General features: G+C 39.3%; 1 protein-coding gene across 3 annotated transcripts in view; it reads right to left on the bottom strand.

Annotated features, from left to right (window-relative positions):
- ANO6 (anoctamin 6) overlaps positions 1–21920 on the bottom strand; it is a 128975-nt gene that overhangs the window by 64511 nt on the left and 42544 nt on the right. For all 3 annotated transcript variants that reach the window (XM_077472878.1, XM_077472880.1, XM_077472879.1), the window contains exons 2-3: positions 18845–18921; positions 14674–14811 (exon numbers count right to left, since the gene is read on the bottom strand). In XM_077472878.1, the coding sequence (XP_077329004.1) occupies positions 14674–14811; positions 18845–18921 (215 nt within the window). The remainder of the gene's footprint in view (positions 1–14673; positions 14812–18844; positions 18922–21920) is intronic.

Genomic DNA, 21920 nt, shown 5'->3' with positions numbered 1-21920 from the left:
GGTTTTCCCGACAGAAATTGATTCCTTCGGAAAGATTTTAAACATGTTCTATTTCTAGGTCCGTCTGAATTTTTGAAGAAAAAAGTCAGATGAAGCCCACACACGATTGGAATATCCGACGGAATGATTCCGTTGGATATTGGCCCTTTCACACAGGCTTTCCAATCAGGTCTGCCTGTCAGTTTTTCAGGTGGTCCTGATTGAACGCTCCATTCAGCCCTATGGAGTGGCGGATGACATGTCCACTGACATCCGCCGATATCCAATCCAATCCGGTCTGTGAAATCCAGACAGATGAAAATGCTATTTTTCATCCGTCTGGAGAATCGGATCAGATAGGATTGGATGGAAATGGACATGCATAGAGGACAGCGGGGCTTTGACAGGTCCCTCTCCGCAAAGTCAGCGGAGACGGACCTGTCATCCGCCTGCTCAGCAGATCGACCCCCGCTGAGCAAAGCAGAGTCTGTACATGGACAAGCCCGTGTGAAAGGGCCCCATCAGTAGAACCCAAAATCCCTGCATGTGGCTACATGGGGAAGTCCCTGCAGATGGGGTGTCCTTTTTTTTTCCATTTCCCTCGTTCTGTGCAATGCATTACACAAAATTAAAAACACACTCTTCCTCCAAAAGACCGTTATGGTACCTCATACACAGGTTCATATGTGTCAGATGTTTGCATGACTTTTAACATGTATTTATGAGCTACACTCATTAGTTTACCCTGGACCTTGCAAGGACAGCACTGTAGACTACCACACATTATCCAGTATTAGGTGGCCACTACTGCCACCCGTTCTGCTGAATACACTAGACATCAGGTTTTAGTACTTTCTTTTCATTGTATAGAAAAAAGTAGGCAGATTAGGAAAGTCAGGAATCCTCATCTCCAGAGATATTCTTGGGTACTATTGAAGCCACCATGTTCTTCTCAGGAATGGTTGCCTTTAAGGCGTACAAATATCATCTTTAGGGTTTGGTTTGGGTAGGGAAAAGAAAATACCGCGGTATTTCAACTGCCAAAAGTTGTTCAGTAAATATTACAATACGTAAGCAAACCAGTCTATCCTGATCTTCTATACAGGTGTTTTGTGTTGCAAATGACTGAACACTGACACTGCTTCACACAATGCACGCATCACAGCCAGCAAACAATGCTGTCATACAGAAATAGAAAAGCTGGCCATAATACAGTTACCGAATATATTTCTAGTTTGCACAGTATTTAAGTGTATGGCAGGAAAAAAAAAAGATACGCGCAATTTCCCTTTGGTTTATCCCTCTTCCTGCCAAGGTCCTCTTTTTTGTACACATTAAAATGCACATTTTAGGCCTGAAAATCACATTAATAAACCCAGGATCCTGCATTCATTATATCTGGTCTCCGACAGCACAGATTATTTTAGTAAATATAAACTGCTAAACACCTTTTCTCATGAGAAGTATAAAGCAGTCTTGTGACATCTATCAGAGACCGGCCGAGCACTGGTTAAAGCTTGCAGGTGTTTTCATTCAACTCTGACTGTCCTATGAGGCTGCATGACCCCTGACCCTTTGTCTGGACAGTGCCGATTGACCCTGTGCTGATCACATGCACCCTCCCAAAAAAAAACAAAAAAACAAAAAAACAAAAAAAAAAAAAACTTTCTAGCAATACACACCAAACTGAGCATGTGGAGAGCGCCTCCAAGGCTCTGTACTGTCAGCAGATGGATTGGGGGGACAATAAAAGAAGGGGAGGGTCAGAGAACGCAGGATCAAACAGCCTTTTTACACAATGCGGAGGATTAACTCCTTAGGTTCTACTTTGAGTATAATAAGCATGCTTTATTGCATATACAGACTTATTTTACTGTTGTGGGTTTAGTAACCCTTTAAAACCTCCAAAACATTATATACACATTCTAAAAGCAAACACCCTGTGGTCAAACAATTTTAGCGCAGAGGCTCATCAAGCCCATATTTGTCAGTAAAATTTTATATATATATATATATATATATATTATATACACACATACATACACACATATATGTGTGTGTGTGTGTGTGTGTGTGTATATATATGTATATATATATATATATATATACACACACACATCTCACACACACACACACACACACACACACACACACACACACACAATCTTAATGCACACAAACATAATATCCTTTTTTGGGTAACATATGAGAAAAAAAAACAAAAATAATAAGATTGTGTCAAGTAAATTGATACCAAACATGTCAAGTCTTATAATTGCATGTGCCCATAAAACTGCAAAAAACTACAGTACCCCAAACTGTCCACAGACAATGCTTTAAAAGTATTCCCAGCTAGAATTATTTCACACTACTGTTGGTGCATAAACAAGCATTTTAGTGATGCATTTCTTTTGATGCAGTACGAATGTATGTACATGCGGTTTTCATGTGCTTCCATTAAAGTCTATGGGCAAAACATGCACTATAATGCACTTTAGGTTGCTCTCTGTCCCCCAGTTTCTTGAATACGAACACAATGAAAATCAGTAACATGGTTACATTTTAAGGGAAATTTTATTTGTGCTTTCCATAATTGTAATACCAGCTATGTAGTGTATTTGCTTACCTGTGACTTATGCCACATTCAATATGTTGGCAGAACAACCAGACGCCTTCGTGATCGGTTTCACGAACACGTCTATAGTGCAAACAAAAATCAATCAACCAATGTGGCAAAACATTTTAATTTGTGTCATAATGGCAATACATCGGCCATGCGTGTACAGGCGATTGAAAAGGTTAAGGCTTCAAAAAGAGGGGGCGATGTGTTTAGATTGGGGTTCTGATTTTTCACCTCCAGACTCAAATCCTCCATGGGTTAAATTTCGATAGGGATGGGAGTCATTTTTTATGATTAATTTGCCATACACACCCTCTATGACATTGACACTTCTAGTTACCTCCCACATACATGCGGATGATAGTGAATAATGCATTATTTGTATGTATATATATTATCAGTGTGTTTTATGCACATCCTGCATCAATTGCGTGTATGTATATCTAGTAGTCTTTCGTGTACTAATGGGTACTTTACGACTGTGGATGTTATAATGCTGCTGTGCTAGTGCTCTGTCAGTGGTTCACTGAACACACGCACATTGTGTATATTTTTCGGCCCACATCTTGTCAGTATGTCTTTTTCTCTGGGCCGTTTGCGTCTTCTCCCGGTTTCGTGTTTTCCTTCTCCCTGTTCTGTAAAGTCGTCAAATTTGAGTTGATTCCTCCACTTATTATCCATACGGAATAATGATTTTATTGTGGAGAGATATTGGTTCTTCTTTATTCATTTTAATTCATTTAGATGTATACAAGGGGCATAGGTACACAAATGAATCACCCTATACTAATGTCACAATACAAACATCATATGTATATTAGACATTTTTGTTATGTTCATGCACATTTTGATTTTCGCTTTATTTTTTTTAGATTTCATTGTTCAATTATTTTTGGTTCATTTATGTGATATAAATCATTTTATCTATATGACACATATCTGTAAATATTTTTGTTTTATATACTTGTGGCTTCTCTACACGTTAATCTTGGGTAACAGGAAGTCTGTAAATTAGTGCCCCGGGACACCTTTTGTTGGCTAAAGTGGGGCCATATAAGGAATACTATGCTGACATACCTGTGTAATGATTGAGCACACCTGAAGGGGGGTAGGCAGATAAGCAGAGCTTCCACTTTTGGGTGGAACTCTGCTTTAACCTTTCTCACCATGAGAAAGCTGGTCCCGAACAATGACGTACAGCTAATGCTGAAGTGCATGCATGTAGACAGGAAGTGGACGAAAAAGGCAGAGAAGATTAGCAACACCAAGATGCCACATAGCAAGAAAAAGGTGAACAGTATGAAGACCAACAAAACATGAAAATTGTTTATGATACACCATTCTTAGTAAATTACATTTTAGCATTTTAAATTTAATTTAGTGACCATACTAAAGGAGTCTCCTAGAACAGGCCAACCATAGTGATGCAATATGCATGCATCTCGGGTATAACACCATAACATTATTATTATTATTTTTTTTATATAAAGTTGCTAGGAGTCCACAACAACACAGCTGGACAACAGCACAACATCAAAACAATCGACTTGTACCTAAATCATAAATGAAAAAGAACGGTGTTGAGTGAATACAGATATATCACGTGCAATGCTAGTTTGTACAACAACATTAAACTCTTTTTCACATTGTTGTAGAGTGTGAGTAGATAACCTTCAAAGTGTTCATACATGCACTGGAAAACAACAAGTCAAAAGTTGTTCTATGCCTCTAGGCATCCAGTAACTGAACAGACAGGTAGTGTGCAGAAACCTAAGACTGCCAACCAACTTCAACATCTCTAGGAACAACAAACTGACAGTTATAAACCGGAATGGATTTTGTCATCATATGATGTGCCAGTAACGGGTTAGCTCTATATTCAGATAAGGGAGGCCTGTAGATAAAGCTGAGCTGTGCATCTTGGACAAAAGATGAATGAAGCACTTGCTATAGGTGTAAGCCATTTATGTACCTCTCAAAGCCTTCACAAAAAGCTCCCAGAGATGGTGTCATTCCATCATACCTTGTTGCTAGGATGTTCCTAAGACGCTCCCACCCATTACTTGCTGCCCCCACCATCACAGGAGCAAGCGTTTTCTTATTCCAACCACTATTCATGCATGATCTCTCTCCCCGTCACAGTAATTCTGAGCTCAACACTGGTGAACCACACTTTCACAGAGATTTGAATCAGAGAGCTTGCTCCTGTGATGGTGGGGACTAGCAAGGAGCAGCTGGGAGCGTCTTAGCAATGTCCTAGCAACAAGGTAAGGTAAGGTGATGCCATCTTCAAGAGTTTTTCTGCTAGGCTCTGAGAGGTATGTAAATGGCCCACACCTATAGCAAGGCCATTATTGAACTTTAATTAAAGCTGCACAGTTTGTTTTTATTTACAGATGCCCTTTGTGTAGGCAGTTTTTTGTAGGTGAATCAAACCTTTAAAGCTTTCTTGATCTGCTTTCTCAATTATGAAAATGCCACTATCATTAGCATCAGGATATGATCTTTATCTAAGGAGAATATATCCCACCAGGCTTCGGGAGGTACATAAATGGGCTACACCCATAGCAAGTGCATTATTCTACTTTAGTCAAAGCTGCAGAGTTTTTTTTTTATCTACAGGCACCCATTACTTACTTTTTTTTTTGTAAAAGGTGAACTAACCCTTTAAAAGCCTTTTTTGACCTGCTTCCTCAAATATACAAATTCTGCTACCATTGGAATAAGCATATTACCATTATCTTAAGGGGATAGATCTATGAATCATAGCATGTGGACCATGCACCATTTTGGCTGCATTTCCCAAGCCATCACATGTGAGCTAAATCCGTCCAGATACCAAGTTGCTCTGCAGCGCTACTTTTAGAGGTTCTTATGAATATGTACCATTGCCTGTTTTTTACTTTCTTCAGTAGGTATGTTTTTTTTTTTTTTGCCCACTATTTATGTATGTGCACCCATTTTTAATGTCCCATGATGACTGGCTTCATTGACGCTTTCATTTACCCTTTTAAATGCTGAGTTTGCTGTGCTCTCCTCTCCCTTATATTGCAATGTCACGAGCCTAACTACAGGACACTAGGACCCAGGAGTTCTGGTAATAGAGCATATAAGTCCTCATCCAACATGGCCCCCACTAGGCCTGAAGAAGGAGCACATGCTCCGTAAACGCGTCGCCTATTGGTCCGATGTTTTAACTGGAAGTGACGTCATCCCCCGGCTTCCTTGCGTGCTTGAGGTCCAGCAAATGAAGGCAACCCTCTCCACTTCACCAGAACACAGCCATGGATGGTGCCCCCCCTCCCCCCGACGATATATATATATATATATATATATATATATATATATATATATATATATATATATATATATATATATATATACACACACACACACACACACACACACACACACACACACACACACACACAGAATTTGCTTATGAAAAATTCAACGATAACTGCACTTAGAGTGGCGCCTTTGTGCCTTTTCCCCCTCACCCTTTCCCAATCCGTCACCTGAGCTTTTTTTTTTTTTGGCATGTATAATACATTGCCATAACTAAAAAAATGCAAAGTGTAAAGAATTGACAAACGTTTGTGTATTGAATGATGAATGCTGTGTGTTACATAATGCTGACTAGTAATTACCTCCCTCTCACTGCTCTACTCATTGCCAGGTATGTAATTAAACACATTATCTGTGTCCGGACAACCAGAAGAGCTCCAACTCCTAGGTTGTTCCTAGGTATACAAACTCCCATTCAGTTAATAGCGTCTTCCTACTCCAGAAGCTGGCAGAGAACCAAGTACATCTAGAAAGCACATTACTACACTTTAGAAATATGCAGCGTGTGCGTTTCGTGTCACACTACAAATTCCGCTACAAATCAAAGGGAGAACGAAGATTCTCAGTCCAAGGTCCACGGCATGGAACGCTCTACCAACTTACATCCGCAGGAAGAAAACCATTGGGCCTTCAGGAAAAAACTCAAGACCTACCTCTTCTAAGAAGCTAGACAACACAGGAAAGATTGAGCGCCTTGAGGCGATTCAGTTCGCATTTGCAGCGCTATACAAATCATTCATTCATGTTTGTTATTTTTTTAATTGACTGCAGTACAGCCATATCACTGCTTTTTAAATCAGCACCCAGATGTTTAAAGCTCAGTTGGCATTTTAATGATGACAACTGTGCAAACCTTAAAGCGGAGTTCCACCCAAAAATGGAACTTCTGCTTTAAGTGAAGGCGACCCCTTGGCATGTCATTTTTTCTGGGGGGGGGGGGGGGTATACCCTCTTTTTAGGGGCATCCAGCTCCCACTTTCCTCCCAGAGCCCCGTGGGGCCGGAAGGAAGTTTACCTCTCCACCCCCCCAGTGCAATCTTCTGGGACACGTTACAGGTTTTTTTTTTATTGTTGGTGGGGAAAGCATTAGAATTGCTTTAAATGCTCAGAAACTTTGAATAAACACATGTCATCTGCTGCCACTGTTTTGGGCAACTAAAATAAGCACAAGTTGTTACTTTTGATGGAGGCCCTCAGAAGTGGCATGTCAAAGTCAGCCTGAAAACAGGCCACGTCTCAGCTGTTTGTAACATTCACTTATGACTGGAATCTGTACAGAGCCCATACCCTGGAGAACCCAACCTAGGGTCATGCAGAACATAAAAATGAAGGGGTTATAGTGGAAACCAGAGTGCTTTGTATTTGTAACTAATCATTTGTAAATGCTACTGTTGTGGTTACAACAGATTCATAGGAATGATAGATTTGGGATGTTCATATAATAATAGATAGGAGGCGTACAAAGTTGGATACACTGAAACAAAGCTCCAGAGACAGAGGCAGCTGGTGGCAACATAGTTTTTGCTTCATTTGGTAGTAAAGACACAACCCTGTGGCAGGCATAATTATACTCCTGAGACATAAAGCAACAGCAACAAAACTCCCAGCAGCATTCCACTCTACACCACAAAACAGCACAACCATATCATTACCGAGCTAAACATACTCCTGCTGAGCCACCACATCTTTCAGTGAGAACTTTTCCTCAGATTATGAGAAAGCAGATTCTGGACAGAATTCATCATCCACTAAGAGAAAATTAAAGACTATGAATTGTTACATGGTTCACACTAAAAACTTACAAGAGGCCTTAAAAAAAACAACCTTTTAACCTCTTAAGGACCGAGCCTCTTTGAGATTTGTTGTTTACAAACTGTTTTGTAAACTAAAAAACATTTTTATTTTTTTGCTAGAAAATTACTTAGAACCCCCAAACATTATACATTTTTTTTCTAACACCCTAGTGAATAAAATTGCAATTTTTCGTTGCAATACTTTGTCACACCATATTTGCGCAGCGGTCTTACAAGCACACTATTTAAAAAAAAAAAAGATATAGTCTTTATATTGTGAAAGATAATGTTACGCCGAGTAAATTGATACCCAACGTGTAATGTTTCAAAATTGCGCCCACTTGTGGAATGGTGACTTTTACCCTTAAAAATCTCCAAAAAAAAATCTACAGGTTGAATGTTTTGAGTTAGAGGAGGTCTAGGACTAGAACTATTGCTCTCACACTACCGATCACGTCACTTCCGCCCATAGCTCTTAAAGGGCCTTTTTTTTTTTTTTTCCAATGATATGAAGATGGGTGGGGGCCATTTTCCCCTCACTCGTCCCCATGTCAGGCTAGGAAAACATTTTATCACCTACGTCGCTGCCGACGGCTCCGGTAAGCAGTGGAGGGCACCGGAGTGCGGGGGGCCCTTCTCCCACTACCTATAAAAGTGATCTTGCGGCTAATCCACTTTACAAAGCAAGGATGGGACTCGCTACTTGTCTGGTATCTGGTTAGGACCTTGTTGGCTCTACCCCTTAAAGGAATAATGCCGTTTTGACCTGACTGATTTACTCAGGGGTCCATCGCTTGAGGTGAGCAGCCATTACTCTTGGTGGTGGAGGATTGTCACACAAGTCACCATTTGTAGTTATTCATCACTACTGTCACTGGATACTTGCTGAGCAGTGTGGACTTTTAGGATATTCCTATGAAGAGTTTGGACTCTCTTTATGTTTTATTTTTCATCTTAGTGATTTTTTTTTTTCCTATTTAGTTTGTGTTATAGATGTAGTATTCATCCCCCTGTGGCAAGGAAAGCAGGCGACAGCATCTGTTAATTAAATTTAGAGCACTTTTCTACTAAACCAGATACCTTATAGATCAAGGTTTAATTATTTTAGTTAAAAGAGACCCTGTCACCAACTTAAAGTTGCAGGTAAAAACACAGAAAAATAAAGAATTGTAAATGCAGTGTTTCTCCTAAACAATATATTTTTCAGTTGCAATATATCTTTGAACTTGCCAGCAAATTAGAATTCCTCTGGAAGAGTCAATTCCCTAGCATAGCCACAGTTCCCCCTCTCCTGTTCCATGTCATAGCCCTCTGCTCCTCCGAGGCAGTCCACTAACAGCCCGTTCACACCTGAACGTTTTGTAGCCCTACGCCTGAAGCTACAAAACGCTGGAGGGGAAAAAACCCATTATTCTCAATGGAGATGGTTCACATCTCCACTCCATGTCGCCTGAAGCCCTACGCCTGAAGCTCAAACAAGTTCCGGACCATTTTTTGTCGCGCGAATTGGGCCGATTTGGGCGTTTTCATTCCCATAGAAACTAATGGAAACACTCGATTCGAGCGTTTAGCGCGACAACGAGCGTTTCTATGGGCGTTTTGACGCTGTATCTGCTCAAGAAAAAATAAGCAGATGAAAAATATTTTTCCTATTGGCTGAAAAAAAAACGCCGAAGTTAAAAAAACGCTCGTTGTCGCGCGTTGTAGTGTGACAAAACGCTCGTTGTCGCGCGTTGTAGTGTGACAAAACGCTCGTTGTCGCGCGTCAAAACGCCGGTAAAAACGTTCAAACACGCTACGCTCAGGTGTGAATGCAGCCTTACTGTCTGTGCTGATCCAGCTCCCCCATCTTTCACTTTCCCAAATATACTTTTATGTAACTGCCAGGGAAGAAGCGTGTAAAGGGTGCCAACTGTAACAGTCTGCTGGCATCACATCCAAAATAGTGGCACCCAGCAGCAGTTCCAGGTCTTTTGGATGTCTACACAAGGGAGGTGTTACAGGTAAATATAATGCATAAAATACATATAATGCTATGGGAAGATGATTGTTGTTGTAAATGCTTTGGTGAGTCTCTTTAAAGATTACAGACTGCAAAATGGATGCCTATCCCCTCCGAAGCATTGTCACCAATCATTTTTTTTTTAAATGATCCATGCTGACTTCATGAGATGATGATCATGTGCTTTTAATATAACACCAATCGTCTTCCCCAACTCATTATTAATGTAGCGTATAACAGAAATGTTTTAAAAAGTTCTTATAGACTTTCAAAATAAATGTATCCTTGGCAGGGTAACAAATATTACCACTCAAGTTCACGAGCTGCATATACTTTCAGGTTACTGGTTTGTGGGCCAAATCCCATTAAAGATTATGTAATGCTCAAGAGGCCAAGCCCAGCTTTATCATTTACAAAATAGGATACAGTAGAATGGTGTAAAAAAATTCAAAGCGTATATGAATTGCTTTGGATGCCATAATTTGCACCATTGCATTTATATAATCCCAAAATTATACTAGGGTGTAACTGCAAATCACAGCCAAAGTTTGATTGTGCACTCCCCCACAACATGCTGGCCCATTACTAAATTTTATCTGTGGCAATGGTGTTGGAAGGTTCTGGTCTAATGTCATATTTCTGAAGTTTCTACATATCCATTTCCTATTCCCAAAGATCAGCTGATACTTGCAGTTCCATGGCTTTAAAGAGTAAAGGTCTGAGTTTATATTTCTGGTTGATACAAACAAGCACTTGCTTTCCTGGGGGCAGTCTGGAATGTCTTAGAATATCTCTTGGCTCCGGACCGTCTGTTGCTATAACGCAAACTTGAAAGGGACCATAGCTGACAAGATGATTGATGCATGTCCTGCTACAGAAGATCAAAGGGCCAGCTAAAATTGAAGCTTGACCTAGGATACAGAGACATAATACATGGACAATGCTGCCCCGAGAGGTCAATACAGCAGGGCGGACAGCAATATAAGATATTAAAAGGATTACCTCTAGGCAACAGCTCATTGGACAGGAGCCTATTGGGGGTGGTTATGAACGGGTCTGGATGAATTTGTTAAAAAGGGCACACAGGAGAGATTTTGTCCTTTTCAGTGGTTGCCATCTCAGCCGCATGGCTCTCTGTCTCTACCCTTATGGCTCTTGGCTTGGGCTCTCCACCATTTTGAGCCTCATGGCTCTTTTTGCCATCTGAGCCCAGCCCGATGATACAAAGCTTTGGAGGAAAGCATTGTGAGAAGTGTCTTTGATATTCTTGTATTATGTGGTATATGTTTGCAATATTTTTCTTTAGTATTTTTATGTTATCCTTGTATTATTGTGATAAACAGTAACAGGTGATCAGAGTTTTAATAGACTAGCTAACTAGGGGAACAGACAAGTTAATACATAGGTGCAATAGATATAGGGAATAACCACCCCCGAATAATATTTGTTTGCACCAATTACTTCAAACGGGCATTGTACTTTCGTGGCTAGTGGCCTATTGCACATCTGATATTGGCCCCATTTATGATTACCTATTAAATACATTTTTATAAATATTGGTGAACAGGTACTTGTATAGCACTCCTAAACATTGGTGTCCAGTTCTACTAAAGCTGATCCCAGTCACATCATGCATATGACTGCCTGGCAAGGTTGCTTTAATAACTGAAAAAAAAAAAAAAAAAAAAAAAAAATCTATGCAAGGTCTGCTTTCTTTTTGTCACAGTTTTCACTAATACCCATGTCATCCACCAATGCCAAGAAAACATCATGGGGTGAGCTTTATTTCACAAACCCTTTACTGACCCCAACAGGGCAATCACTCTTAGGTCCCATAGCAGTCACACAAGATGCTATAGCTATAATTTCCCCTATTTAAATGAAAACTGAATAAAAATTATATTAAATAAAATTTAGTTTTCTCACTGGACCCTGTAAGCAAAGTTTTAAATCCATAGCTCCACTCCTTTCTATTATTTTTTAAATAATAATATTAAAACCCCTCATTTCTAGGGATATCCAGATGTGTTGCCCTTGGAAATTTGACTGGTATTTGAAATAAATGGCTTTATGATAAAATACCCCTCCTACTATATCTAACCTTGTACTTTCCCTAACTTTATGGCCAGAGATTTAATAAGAGTCGCAGAACCCCTAGGAAATTTGAAAGATGGCCCTATACACACCCTATTAGTCACTTAGAGAAAGCCATGTACAAACTATCCATCTGGTCCACTTGGAGGATGAATAACTCCCGAGAATAACTCTCTCTGACTCTACAATGCATGTCCAAGATGTTCTGCTTACTAAAGCAGTAAGTCAGTCCTGGAACATGTAATGGCTCTGCACAGACAGGGGAAAGCATATATAAAGAGCTCCACTTTCATGTCATATGGGAAGGGTGATCTACTTAGGAATATAATAAAATGCATACCAAGTTAAAAATGATTGCAACATACTGCTTTTCTGAGAAAGAGCTGCTCTGCGAGAATGGGACCAAAATGAAAATGCTAGCCAATGCATGGAAACAGAAGAAGTGTGACCGAGTCATTTATGCCAACATATGTTTAATATGGGTCTTTTTTAATGGGTCAGTGCAACCAAAAGTGAAATTTTTTTTATACTGGTGGAACATGGGACAAATTATTCCATTCTTTTATATGCTGATATCCAAGTATCAGCACCCTCCTGCTAGAATTCCTAATGCTGTGATGACCTTTGCATGTTGAAACAGCGAGGGATGCCCTTGCCATAGCAGAAAATAAAGATAAAAACAGGTAGAAACCCCTCTTAATAGCTAGAGCAAGTGTGCAGAGTTGGGAACTGAAAAGAAGTACCTTAAGTGCACACGACATATAAAGCTGGTAATAGATGGATCTGGTTCAGCAGGAAACTGACATATTTTGATCCATCTATGGCCATTCCTGTTTGAGAAGAGTCAAAATCGGTAAATTTTTATTTGATCAAGGCCTGCAGCCAATGGGCTACAGTGCTGATCAGTGTATTCTGACAGCGGAGTAGCCCCTGCTTCTATAATACAATAGCACAGCAGTGAGGTGTGGCCAGCTTAAAGTGTAAGTAAACTCCCCTTGTTTTTTGTACCTATAGGTACTGTAAACATCTCCTAAACTTGCACCGTTTCAGAGATTTACGGAGATACTGTCAATCAAATCATGTGAGGGGGGGGGAACAGGGGGCAGGGCTGAGCCACATTGTGTGTCTACAGATGCACACAGCCCGTCTCGGGAGCGAGCCTGCATGTCTGTCCCTAAAGCAAACGGCTTGTTATGGGGGCAGATACTAAAGAGACTACAGAAGCTTCGGGGCTGTTCTGTACAATACAAATGCACAGGATAAGCAAGTGTGAACCTCTTGTTATGTTGGGTAAAATATTGGAGTCTTTACAATCTCTTTAAAACACATCTAAAACGGACAATGTTTTTTTATTTGGATAGAATAGGGGGAGTGCTAGAATCTCTTCCAGCTTGTCTGTGTCACTGCCAGGGAGATTCATTCTCTCGATTTGTTCTGGTAATTATTGTCACAAACACTAAAAGTGAGGGAAAAATCTTAAATTCTGAGTTCTCAAACAGAAGCTCCTGGGGAAGCAATAAGTAAATCGCGAAACATGTCGAGCATCCAGTTGTTTTTTAATCATCAGGACCTACGAACACCCCATCAACATATGCCACATCCTACTGAAGGTTTCCTTGATTTAGTCATTAATACCCCACAGGAAGTACACAAGTGGTTTTAAATATTTTGGGTTGATCAATGGGTCCTCTTTCTATTTTTCTTTTCGCTGTCTAATTGTCCAATTAATTTGTATTGCTTTTTGATGTGTATTTGTATATTATGCTTTGTAAAAATTTTTTACACATGCCTGTAAAGTCCCTTCCTCTTTTTAAATATAAATTCTGCATTGTCACTTTAGCAAGAATAAAAAGGGGGAAATCTTCCAATGGGGACACTTCTGTCTGAAAGAGCTTTCCATTAGCATAGAAAGATGTCTTGCTTCTTATGTCTCAAGACGAAAGTAAAGGAAAGGGTCTCCAGTGGGATACAGACAGTACATTTTTTTTTTTTTTTTTTAAACACACCTTAAAGCAATTTTCTATACAATGTAAGATTTTAATTTTTTTCCCATGAAAGCAATTTTTTTTTCTCTGGGAACCTATGTGGAAAATACACCCTCCTAATATTAGTCACTGGTGGAATGTTAAAACTGAAATAATTCCATAAATATGACTCATACACAGAGATCATGAAAAATAAAAACTGGAATAGCCTGAGCCCATGTTACACAGGTTATCTGAGGAATAGCATGTAGAACAGTTTTACGGAAATTCATGTATCTTGAAATACATTAAAAACTTACTGTATGACTGATGGGGATTTTTGGTTTGTTAATCAGGGATATCAGCATGCCATGAGTCAGCAAAGTGTCTAGTTGGCCTTTAACAAATATGAGTGTACCAAAGAGGGGGGGGGGGGGGGAGTAAATAAAAAAACAAAAAAACCCCACACACACAAACCCCTTGGTAGTGCATTTTTTTTTTATTACAAATAAGCTTTTACTGAGCCAGAACAATGCATTGTGCAAGTCGCCCATTAACAGACCATGCTCCTCCTCCCCTTACACATTCTTCCAGAGACCCCACAAGCCTCTAAACTTGGGGTATGCAAAATGGGCAAAACTGAGCTCACATTGTGCCTCGATTTTTCCTAATTCAGCTTTGGTTAATGTAGGTTCCCAACACATATACTGGCTATCGGTAAGGTGTGGAAGAGGATGGACAAAAGCTTGACTGGTATATGGTCCACTTTAAGTCACACAGGGTTCTGACTTTTTTTTTTTTTTTTTTACCCCAAATAGCCAAGAGTTCTGATACACAGTTCTCTATGAATCTAACTGAATCCATAAAACATACCTGCTGTTTCAGATAAACATTTTTCTTTGCGGTCTTGGCAGTCTCCTTCAGGCTCTCATCTTCATATACTAAAACATAATCAATACGTCTTTGGTCATCGTTGAAACATAAAGATTCATAGTTCTGATTAAACTCGACCTAGAAAAAAATAAAATTATATTAATAAAAAAAAAAATATTATATATATATTTATTTACACACACACACACACACACACGGATAAAAGTATTTGTTTAGATCGGTAGCTTTAAGCACTTTATTGGTTAGGTCCTAGAGAATATATACAGGCCAACATCAAGTATAGATGCGACTGCCAAACTTCCTTTAGGGGACTTGCACATGTACATAGGAGGGATTTACTAAACCTGGAGCACTCAGAATCTGGCGCAGCTGTGCATGGTAGCCAATCAGCTTCGAACTTCAGCTTGTTCAATTAAGCTTTGACAATAAAAGCTGGAAGCTGATTGGTTCCTTTTTCAGAGCTGCACCAGATTTTACATACTCCAGTTTTAGTAAATCTCCCCCATTGTACATTACTAATATTGTACATTGACTTATACATGTACCCATGTGTTAGTCTGCCAACAAGATGGTCTACAGATGTGACTGCCATATTCTTTTTAAACATTGTATTGATGTTTAGGGAGGATCACTGTGCTCGTGAGATGCTTATTTATATATCCTTATCTATATAGCATAAGTGACAGCAAGCTTCATCATTGCCTATGATTGTTTATTAAAGATTGCGTTTGAAAGTTTTAACATATCAAACCAGAAATGCTATATGATGGAATTGAAACTTGGCAACACAGCATCTGCTGGCCACTATTTGGGTGAACTATAATTCAACGAGCCCTGTTGAAGTACAAGTGGGCCTAGTGCATATTTCTATACCTTACCAACACATGGTCAATCTGGATTGGGGTTTCAACTGAGCTTGTTTTTTACTTTGGGAAGTGGTTTACATAGCGAGGAAGGATTTAATAAGTTAGTCTTGCAAAGAAAACCATCTATCCTACAGTATCAATCCCCAAAGGTGCAAATCAACCACAAATCTCCTACAGACACAGCACTTAAAACTAGCAAAAACACAATCTAACAACAACTAGAAGCAACATTGCAGTGTAACAAACACAGAATAAAGGTCTAAAAATAAACAATGCCAAGTATTGTATTCAAAAACAAGTTTTCATAGATGAGAAACTAAAAACAACGTTTTCACAACACTATTGTGTGGTCAAAAGTTTGAAAAGCTGCGAGAAACCAAAGTTCAGATAAAATCCTTAATTCCCCCCTCAAAAACAAAAAAAAAAACACACCCATTTGATCCTCAATTAACATTGTTTTTAATGATCCTTTGATCCTTTCCTCTGTCATTTCAGATTACGCTAACAAAGCTTGTATCTCCTTCTCCTGATTAAAATAAATCTACCAAAACAACATCTGAAGCCGCAGCAATCCTCAACTCGTTTCCTTCATGGCTCCAAAAATAAACCCAGATGGATGGGTGGATCAGACCTCAGAAAGACTCACATCATGTAATACCATCACCATACATTTTACAGGCTTCTAGTGTGACTCCAGAGACACTCTCTTAGAATAAAGTTGGCAATAGACAGACACAACAAGCATGCACCACTGGCCACTCTGTTGCTGTCCAAGGCCATGTCTTTGGGCTAGTTAGTGCCGGAAGTAAGTGGGTAAAGAAATCCAATAAGGTTTTCAGAAATGACTATAAAAGGTTATGTGTATTGTAATGTACAAATACCACTTACACAGTCCATTCTGAGTACTGTGTAAATCCCACTGTGAGCATAGCAGTACCATTAAGCAGCCAACTTCCAGTCCCTGCACATTATTTGAATTGAAGTGGTCAGCTCTCACAGTGGGATTTCCACAGTCTTGTACTCAGAAAAGTATAGCGCAGTGGAAAGTGCCTTCCCAAGTCCCATTTAAAAACAGTGGCTGGAGTATCTTCCAACAAGAAAAGCTGTCAGGATACAAACATTGGAGGTGCTATTGCTGGCCTTGCTTTGAAGGTTCATGCTCCGAAGACCATTATACTGCTCCTTGCTTTACAACTTAGGATGCTTGCTCTGGTCGCTTGTACTGTCAATAAATGTTAGCTTACATGCTGTTATTCTAACAGGTTTCTTTTTTTAATGATGTACTAGAAACAGACGCCATGTCCTACAGTTTGTTCTGCAATTTGTATAAAGCAGCGACTCAATGATAAAGAAAAAAAACAAAAAAAACAGGAAGTCTACAAAGGGTTGGGAAAGTTTTCCCTTCCTGACCTATACCAAGTAAAAATAACTCCGTACTAGTCAATTTGAAGAACAGGAAAACTGGAAAATGCTAGCAACTATGCTGAGCTTAGTGTAGAGCTCAATGTAAAATATGGCTGTTCAGTGTGCTAAAAACCCTTACATTTTACATCACCTAGGGTATGCTATACGTTAATGAAAAAAATGTCATCAACTCTAATTTTGAATAAAAGATGTCCTTACAAAGAAGATTAATAATACTGCCCTCTCCACCTGCCCTCTACGCCAAACAATATTAAGAATCTTCTATGCAAGAGCATCTCATATGCATTTCTTAGTCACTTTAAAGCTGAATTTCAGGACTTATTTGTACTTTATACTTCCATTAGTCCAGCTTGTATGTATGTATTGATCTCTTATACCTGAGGATACTGGGGAACATGGAAATCACTGTAATAGATGGCACCACAACAATGATAGCCAAAACCCTTCAGGTCCTGCTTGGGTTCTGCATGAGCAGCTTCCCCTCTGCACACTGACCATTTATTAGCTCACCGCCATTCATAAAAAGGTTTTTTTGTACGTCAATGAATAAAAAGGCATTCTCTTATTGGATGAGGTGGAGAGTGTGGATGGTAACATCACAATCTCCACACCATCCAGAGAATGCATTTTTTGGTCACACATTGATTTGTGATCAATCTAGGTACGAGGATCACAAACAACTGATGTATCCTTGTTTAAAATAATGATGCAACACATACTGGGGGTTATTTACGAAAGGCAAATCCACTTTGTACTACAAGTGGAAGCGCAGTCGCTGTAAATCTGAGAGGTAGATCTGAAATGAGGGGAAGCTCTGCTGATTTTATCATCCAATCATGTGCAAGCTAAAATGCAGTCCCCCCCCCCCCCCCCCTTGCATGTGCAAAGTGGATTTGCCATTCGTAAAAAAAAAAAAAAAAAAAAAAAAAACATGCTATCAACTGAAAATATGATCCATCAGAAACAAGTAAAAATGATCATTTAATTGATTTGTATTACAATTGGTTGACTGATACACACAAGATATTAATTTGATCAATCAGAAATAATCCCACCACAGCCAAATCCATTAAAAGGGAAGGGAGTCTGTCGTTTACAATTCTTATTCACTTTGAACACTTTAGATGCATTTATTGAGCAATTTAATGATATCGATACATGTTTGACCATCTTTATAGATATTTCTCTTCACTTCCTTTTCATACTGACAATATTTGAGCAGGAGTAGGAAAAGGAAAGAACCCCTGTCAATTTTTATTTCTGTCTGTGTTACTGTGGCAGATTTTCCTTCACATTCTATCTGGGACAGAGAGTGGGGCAAAATCTTTCTAACAGGGCCTTGAGTAGCAATAAAAAAATAAAATAAAAAGTGTGCATGTGTATACACATTATATTTATTTATATATATATATATATATATATATATATATTATATATATATATATCCAGCTGGACATAGACAGCAAAAAGTTAATTTTATGGAGGTCCTTTAAACCTCTCCCTACAAAATGTTTTGGCTATACTAGAAAGACTAAAGGAAATTCGTCTTGGAGACCTTATGTGGGACACAGGCAGAAGTACAAAAATTTTTTTAAAAAGAAGTTTTTTTTAATCCATATTATGCAACACCTAAAGAAAAAAGTTTTGACTTCATTAGATTTATCCAGTTTAGTTTATATAGCGAATCCACCCAAAATCCTAATTTTGGAGTTTTGGCTGTGGTTTTACTTTACACCTAAAAAGGGAGTTATCCAGTCAAATTTCCATCAGAAAATGCACTGGTATATAAACCCCCAAAGAATCCACCACCTTTCTATTTTTCTGCTTTACAGATTCCCCCCAATAACCCATGTACGTACCACCTCTGCTGTGTGAAGGCTGGGAACATTTTCTTGCATCGTGCCATACAACTCCGTCTGTTCCATTTCTTCAGAAACTAAAAAAAAACAAAAGATAATAATAATAATAATAATAATAATAATAATAATAATAATAAAAAGAATCCTTATTGCTTTGCATTTCATTTAGGACCAGTTGAGTATCCTTTCACAGAATACAGCAATTAATTTTCCACATTTTACCATATACATGGAAGTATTCACACCATCAAGGGTATATTCCAAATTTAGAGATTAGCAGATGAGTAAATCTAAAAAGGCAAAATGTTTTGGACAGAATGGAGATGAGAGCAGTTTGTGGTCTGTGTCCCATTAGGGAAATTCAACCTCCCGTCTTCTGCCCGATTTACCATTATCATTTAAAGTGAACGTAAGATAAAAGCGCCAAAATTTGGGCTGTTCCCAGAAAAGTAATAGTCTTCCAATGGGGACAATGGTTCTGGAGATCCCCAAGGAATTTCCATATTTTTCAGGGACTTCCTCTAACTTCCTGTTTGGGGTATGGGACAGGAAGTGAAGGGAAACCTCTCCAATAGGACAAAGATGACAAAAATTTACTGACAGGGGTTATGACCCTACTTTAAAATGAAAAAAAAAAATAAGTTTTGCCTAGAATTCTACAAGTCTAATTAAACTCTGTTAGATTCAGCTAAATACATTCCATGTGCATTAAAACAAAAAGTTTGTTTTCTTTAGAAAGCCTGTCCCTGCCACCCTGACTGTATGTGACCATGCTTGAGTAAATGGCAATGGCTTCTGCATTGGTGTTTACTCGTTCATGCAACACGTAAAAGTGGCACAATTAGGGAGACGCTCCATATGCACATGCAAGGGTAAATGCCGATACAGACACAAACAATTCCCTTGTATTGATGGCTGTATGCGGCACATGCGACACCCCTACTTCTGTGATCTCTGGTAGCTTCTGGATCCCATGCTGAGCAGTAGGCCTGATACACTGGTGCACGGGCACCAAGGAATAGAGGCGGGGCAGTGACATTGCTTTCTACCTTGTTCAATTCTCTGAATGGCACCAATGCTGAGCAGCCGACCTGCTGTATTCACAAAGCATCAGGACGGCCGGTAAGCACGGCACCTGGAAGCAAGTGGAGATCTTTGGAGTAGAGGTGTTTACTTCAAGGATTTCCAGAATTTAGTGGCATTGACCAGGTATAGTATATGCATCTTTACATTGGTCCAAGCTGGACCATAGCAACTATGTATAAGGTGTCAACACCTGGAATTCTTTTTTAAGTATCAATTGCAAAAAATTACACAAGCTATTAAAAATGAGCCTTCCAGAATCCAACTCCGTAAAAGGATTTACTCTACGGTGCCCAAACCATTCATTTAAAAAAAATTAAAATAAAAAAAATAAAAAATTATTTAATAGTCTTTTATAAATCCATCATACATTATTTGAAATGTAAGATTTTTTCAGCTGTATCTTAGATCTGCAATAACATTGATTTCACCCTTCAAAGAGCCACAGAAAAAAGTCTTCACAATATCCTTTATAACAAGCCAACAATATTCTGACACCAGTGTCTCTAAGGGCTAATTAACATAAAAGCCAATTATCACTAATTAAAACTGATCTGAAGTGTGAAGGTTTATTGATGAACTAAAATATGCCAAATGAATATGAACAATTTATCCACACAACTCAATTCTACTCTGCGTGAATAACAAATATGTCAGAAAGAACATTTTGTAAAATCTTTTAATCTAACAGTATGGCAGGTTATCTCTCTTGGTAAATGCATAGTGGCAAGATAAACGTCCAATTTACTTATGTGTCACTATAACTAAATTGAATGAAATACAACTGACTGCCTCTAGGGGACTACTACTGCAGGAAGAGGGAAGCCAATTGGATCCTACAACTAGGTTTACCGGCATGTCCAATCATTTTCCTACTATGAAAGGATAATTATAAGCTATGACAATTAAGGTATAATGCCATAATACTGTGCCATAAATATTGCATATTTATAAACAAAAAAAATTAAAAAATAGTGTTTCCAGTTTAGAATTCATAAGTAGAGGTGTGTTAAGTGCTAAGGATGTCTGCTCGTATAAGCATAACCATGGTACTGGCCATTGCAATCCTTAAAGTGGTTCTAAGGGCAAAATATTTTTTACCTTCATGCATTCTATGCATGAATTGAACAAAAATCTTCTGGGTGTAGCTCCAGGTTCCCTTATACTGATCTGGGCCCCATCTTGATCCAGTGATGTGCATGAGAGCAGCAGCTTCCCATGTCTCTCCCTTTCCTCATTGGCTTACATCGCAGCCAGTGAGCCAATGAGGATAGAGCGGAGCGTGGGATTGAGCCACGCTGTGTGTGAATGGACAATGGGGGTTATTTACTAAAGTAAAATCCACTTTGCACTGCAAGTGCACCTCAAAGTGCACTGAAAATGCACTAGGTAGTAAAGTTGCTGTAGATCCGGGAGGCACATGCAAAGAAAAAAAAACACAGCATTTTAGCTTGCACATGATTGAGTGATAAAATCAGCAGAACTTCCCTTCATTTCAGATCTACCCCTTAGGCATCGTACACACGGGCGGACTGTTCGCCCAACTTTGTCCGCTGAACAGTGTTTCAGCGGACAGTCCGCTCGTGTGTGGGCTTTCAGCGGACAGTTTCAGCGGACAGTCTGACGAACAAAGTTTTTCGGAATTTCCGTAAAACTGTCCGCTGAAACTTGGTTTCAGCGAACAGCCCCCTCGTGTGTAGGCTTGTTCGTCAAACTAAGTTCCGCGCATGCTCAGAAAGGATTTACACGCCGAAAGTTATAATGCAGTGTATAGGACGTCGTATTTTTCGTCCCGTCGTACGTGCCGTTCACGTCATCGCGCACGGTTTCAGCAAACTGTTCACTGTTCGTACGTCGTGTGTGGCCATGTCCGTCCATGCTAATTTTGAGCGGACTGTTTGCCGAAACTGTTTGACGGACAAAGTTGGGCGAACAGTCCCCGCGTGTGTACGCGGCCTTAGATTTAGGAGTGACTGCACTCCCAAGTGCATTT

The sequence above is a fragment of the Lithobates pipiens genome, unplaced genomic scaffold, assembly GCF_037356315.1.
Source record: "Lithobates pipiens isolate NorthernLeopardFrog02 unplaced genomic scaffold, aLitPip1_a1.2 Scaffold_8, whole genome shotgun sequence".
Lineage (NCBI taxonomy): Eukaryota > Metazoa > Chordata > Amphibia > Anura > Ranidae > Lithobates > Lithobates pipiens.
Note: the sequence above shows the minus strand (reverse complement) of the source record. Positions and strands in the feature narration are given on the sequence as shown.